This window comes from Alligator sinensis, unplaced genomic scaffold (assembly GCF_000455745.1).
Source record: "Alligator sinensis unplaced genomic scaffold, ASM45574v1 scaffold28_1, whole genome shotgun sequence".
NCBI classification, from domain to species: Eukaryota; Metazoa; Chordata; order Crocodylia; family Alligatoridae; genus Alligator; species Alligator sinensis.
Window position 1 is genome coordinate 899,675 of NW_005842133.1, and position 4,813 is coordinate 904,487.

Genomic DNA, 4,813 nt, shown 5'->3' on the forward strand with positions numbered 1-4,813 from the left:
GAACACAATTAATAACCCCATTTAAACCAAACACTTTCTTTATCCTCACCACCAATTATATACTTTAGCCATTTCTATCTATCTTATTTTCTATACTAACCCCTACCTTTCCAAATTTAACTAATACATTTCCCAGGTGACATCAAATGCTTTGCTGGAGTCTCAGTGGCTGAGGTCAACTATATTCCCTTTTTTATTACGAAGTGAGTTAACTTATCTTAGAAAGATATCAAGTTAGTTTGCAGCAAAAGAATGATGCAACTAAAAAATATATAAGAACCTGACTTAGTGATATCATTCTTGCATACAAGATAAAATTTCAAGATATTGCTCCTTACCCTTATAATGAAGGACACGTGAAAGATGTTTTCCACAGTACGTGCAAAAGAGTCTGGATCAATCACAAAATCAAAGAAGGAAATAGGTATTTCAGCTAGAAACAAAAGAAAACAGTAGTTATCAAAAAACTGTTGATATATATATATATATATAAACTAACAGAGCTTTGAACACAATTTTTTTCAAAAGTACATAATGCATGCAGGGCTTAAATCCCTAAAAGATATGAATTCTAGGAAAAAAGTTTTGTTAATTTGAAAATACAAATAAATGTGCAATCTGATGATTTTATAAGAGATATTTTTCCCCCTCTTTCTACTACTTTCGCACACATGAATGGAAGTAAAGTTCAAATTATTATGGTTTCATTTTAGTTGTTGTCAAACATTACAGTTCAAACAACAGTGTTCTCACTCCACAGGGATCAGAGGTATCTTCTAGGATAAGAATGCTTTGTTTCTCTCATTAACAATCTGCAATAGTCAATTTATTGAAGAATCGGTGATCCAGCATGGACTTTTTCCTGCTTTCATATAGAGAACTCTGCTATTCTGGGACTTTCTGGAAGGGGCAGAGAAGCTGGTAGCCATTTTGCAGCTTGGTGTGTTCATGAAAAAGGCAACTCTTGGCCATGACCCGGGGGGGGGTGGGATTTCTACCTTCTAAAAACATGGGGGCCATGTGGCCAGGGAAGTCAGGCAGATGATTAACAACAACAATTATCATTATCATCGTTATTATAGGTCAGAAATGCTAAAATGGCATTCTTTTCTACAAATACAGTAATACATCATGAGCAGCCAGCATTCACAAACAGCATATTTACTCAATATGAAAAACACACATTTAGAATAAAAGAAAAACAAAATTGCTCAACCCAACTAAAACAGACACCTGTTCCTGTTTTAAGATAACCCAACAAACTGAATATAAGACAAAAATACAAACAAGCAAAAAACAAAAACAGGAACAAGGAAAAAGACCAACCACAGTGACAGGCTACTAAGCAAACTGTCCAGGAACATCAAAATCTGGCAGGAAAAAAAATAAATGTTCCTCTCTGTTTTGACAAACCCCAGGTTCCAAACCCTGACAAAATCCAACACCTCATGAATGCTACTTCATTTAGGAGGACTTTTAGTGTATTCTAATGGACAATAAATTCATGCCATTCCAGAGTAAAGTAAGAAAAGTAAATTCAGAAACTGAAGGGCCTCCATTTAACTCCAACTTCAGCACTCCTGCTGGCTGGACCTATGGCATGGTCTTAGGTGTGGAACAACAAGACCCAAGTTACTTATGGCTTTATAGGTCTGAATTGCCTCCCTAAACTGTCACCACAGAACAGGCAGACAATACAAATTACAAAGCACTTTTGTTACATGGCAAGACACTTTCCTTAACAAGTAAGGAACTGAGACCTACATTGGCCTCAATTTCAGAGTAGACTGAAGCTTTGGTAAACCAAGTAACTCTAAACCTGAAGTGACTAAAGACTGGATTTAGATAAGTGCACGAAAGAAAATGTTGCAACAGTCTATAAAAGCTGTAAAAACCAACCCTTGTTACTGATACTATATAAGTTTCTAAAAATAAAATCCAATTTTATTTGACAAATCCAATACAACCTAACGTATACATCTGAATGTAAACTGATGGATCAAAACTTTCAGAGACAACTATAATCTTTGCCACATCCTGACTACCACCTTCATTTCTAGCCTATCCAACCTGCTTAGTTTAAACCAACAGTCACCTATACCCTGTTTTCTACCCAGCACAGAGACATTTATGTACAATGTCTGGGTCACACAAAACAGAGATCTAAAACTGAGCATCACTAGTATATTCAAATTACATCTATTTTCTTACTAACAGTTACACACATAAATCTAAAGAGACAAGTGATCAAACGGGACTGTAGAAAAAGTATGCTCAGGGCTGAAAAGCAATCACACAAATCTGCCTTCAGAGATCAAAAAAAAATTAAAGCTGTCAAACAATCCCCCAATCTACTCTTATTGAAGTCTGAACAAGCGGCAATACTGCCTCAAAATCAACTGGAAAAAGAAAGTTGGCAGAGCTTAAATAGGAGAAAGGATCTCTTCTATGGAACTAAGCAACAGGGGATCATTGTCCAGTGCCATCGTCCAGTGTACAAATCTATTGCAAGAAAGAATGGAAATCAAAGATATTCACACATTGTGAAAACTGTCATGCTACAACTGTCCATGATTTTAACCAAAAGTAAAAAATTAACTATACAGTACTCCACTTAAATTGCACGCCGCATAAGTGCATAATTGCGCAGCATATAGCTAGACCTAATTCATCCCACTGTTTATATGGTAACGATACTGGATATCAGTTAAGTGCAAAATCGACTTAAATCCAACTCCACTGTCTAGTTTTTAACTTATTTGTAATATAGTTAACTGCACCAGAAACAATGAAGTAAAAGCAGCTGTCAAAGGACTATTAGAAATCTTAAAAAGAAAGGAGGTAGTAGCCATGCAACTGACCAGTTTCCATTAAATTTCAAAGTTTCTAACTGCAGACCCCAAACTGAGGATTTGAAGCCATAAAGGAAGCCAGTCAGTTCCAAGGTTGTCACAGCACTGACAACACTATAAAACAATCCTCATTAAGTACACAATGCTACCAGCCTAATTGGACTATTAGAGAACCTGAATATCGAAAGGTGAGCTAGTCAGTTTCTAGACTGCTTATACTGGAAGCATTAAGTTTAGATAAAGGTATATTCCAGGCAAAGGCATATAAAGGTGCTGATGAACATGGACAAAAATTAAAAAAATAAAATAAAAACAGCACTTTACCGGAAGAGGAAGAGTGTTAATTCAACCCGGCTCCCCCGCATCTGTACAGATTAGGCACTTCAGTGGATCTTTCTGGCACTGTTATCTAAAACTGATTCAGTCAACTATTACATAAAATTGCCAAAAAGCCCCGCTGAAGTGCCCGATCTATACAGAAGTTGGGAAACTTGGGTCAAACTAACACAATGCCTCTCCTGGGCATGCACTTTGCGTGGTGTGGGGGCGTATCGAGCTTAAAGTAAAGCACTGTTTTCTGGGTTTTTTGACACCTGTAAACAGCCATAGGGTATATTCCAGTTCCAAGGCCATGCACTTAAACAGAGTACAACGCAGTTTGATAAATTAACAGACTACCTACACAAAGCTGGTTTCTTAAATACACACCACTAAAACCTCTTCAAGGCAAAGTAACAGTTCTTCTTAAAGAGAAGGATTTGTCAGTCTTTATCAGAACTGTGCTTTTCTTCTATTGGCCCTCACACGTGAGAAAGAATATGGATCTTAAGCACAAGTCACAGAAAAAAAATTTCACACCACCTCCACAAAAGGACTTTGGCAATTAGACCCCATTAGTTTTTCTGCTTCTACTGTAGCATCTTCTCCTAATTCTAAAACAAAAGGATAATTAAGCATCTCCTGGAGCATAACACCTTCCTGCTTAATGTAACATTTAACTAAACTGCAGACATACTTACGATCATTGTTAAAATGGGTCTGCAACAATCCCAATATCCTCTCTACTTCTTTTTCTGTGGCTTCCTGATGAGACTCCTCCATCCTTTTCAACTGAAAAAAATCCCAAGAAGAGTATACCAATAGTATATAAAACATTGTTACAGAAGACTAGGAGTAAGAATGTTTCATCACAGACAAGTTTTTTTTCAAGAAGTGACTGTTACTCTTTTGGATGGTTTATTACTTGCACAAACTAGGCTGTCACATTACTTTCTAGGTAGTACATATTAAAAATTATAATGATCATTAACATTAGTCTAAAGCAGGCTTGTCCAACAGGCAGCCCACAGGCCACGTGTGTCCCCAGGCTCCCACCTGCCTGAACAGAAGCCCTGGCTGAACAGCAGTCTCAGAGCTCCCCTTCCTTCCACTGGCTTCTGGTGCACGTTCCCACCCCAGGAGATGGGGCAGCCTGGTACAGCACAGCACAGCCCACTGTGCCAGGGAAGCCAGCATCCTAAAGCATTCATGCAGCACATTGCCGCAGAGGAGCCCACAGGGAGCTGAAGGTGAGGTGGGAGAGTGCCCGCACATGGTACAATGTGCAGCCCTTGTTGGCTCAGGCCATTGAACTTGTGGCCCCTGGCCACTTTGAAGTTGGAGACTCCTAACTAAATACAAACATAAAATTAATTTATATGATTGATGTTTCTGAAAAGAACATAATTATCTCCTTCTAGTACAAACCTTTTCACAACCATTTTTGTGCTATTTTATTGGACTACTGCAAAGAGCTCTGTATGCAGCTATATTTAAAAACACTTAACATTTTGCCAACTTAACACTGCCAATTGATTAAGAAGCTGAGCTGTGTTGGCTATAGAATATATATGGGTTTTTTTGCTTTTAAATGCAATCCAGTCTCAGGTTATTCAAGCTTTTGCACTATGGGGAAAGAGTGA

At 37.9% G+C, this 4,813-nt stretch overlaps 1 protein-coding gene across 1 annotated transcript in view; it reads right to left on the bottom strand.

Annotated features, from left to right (window-relative positions):
• The window catches only part of NSMCE4A (NSE4 homolog A, SMC5-SMC6 complex component), an 18,455-nt gene that overhangs the window by 4,033 nt on the left and 9,609 nt on the right, over positions 1-4,813 (bottom strand). The window contains exons 6-7 of the mRNA XM_006025135.3: positions 3,872-3,962; positions 339-433 (exon numbers count right to left, since the gene is read on the bottom strand). Of these exons, the coding sequence (XP_006025197.3) occupies positions 339-433; positions 3,872-3,962 (186 nt within the window). The remainder of the gene's footprint in view (positions 1-338; positions 434-3,871; positions 3,963-4,813) is intronic.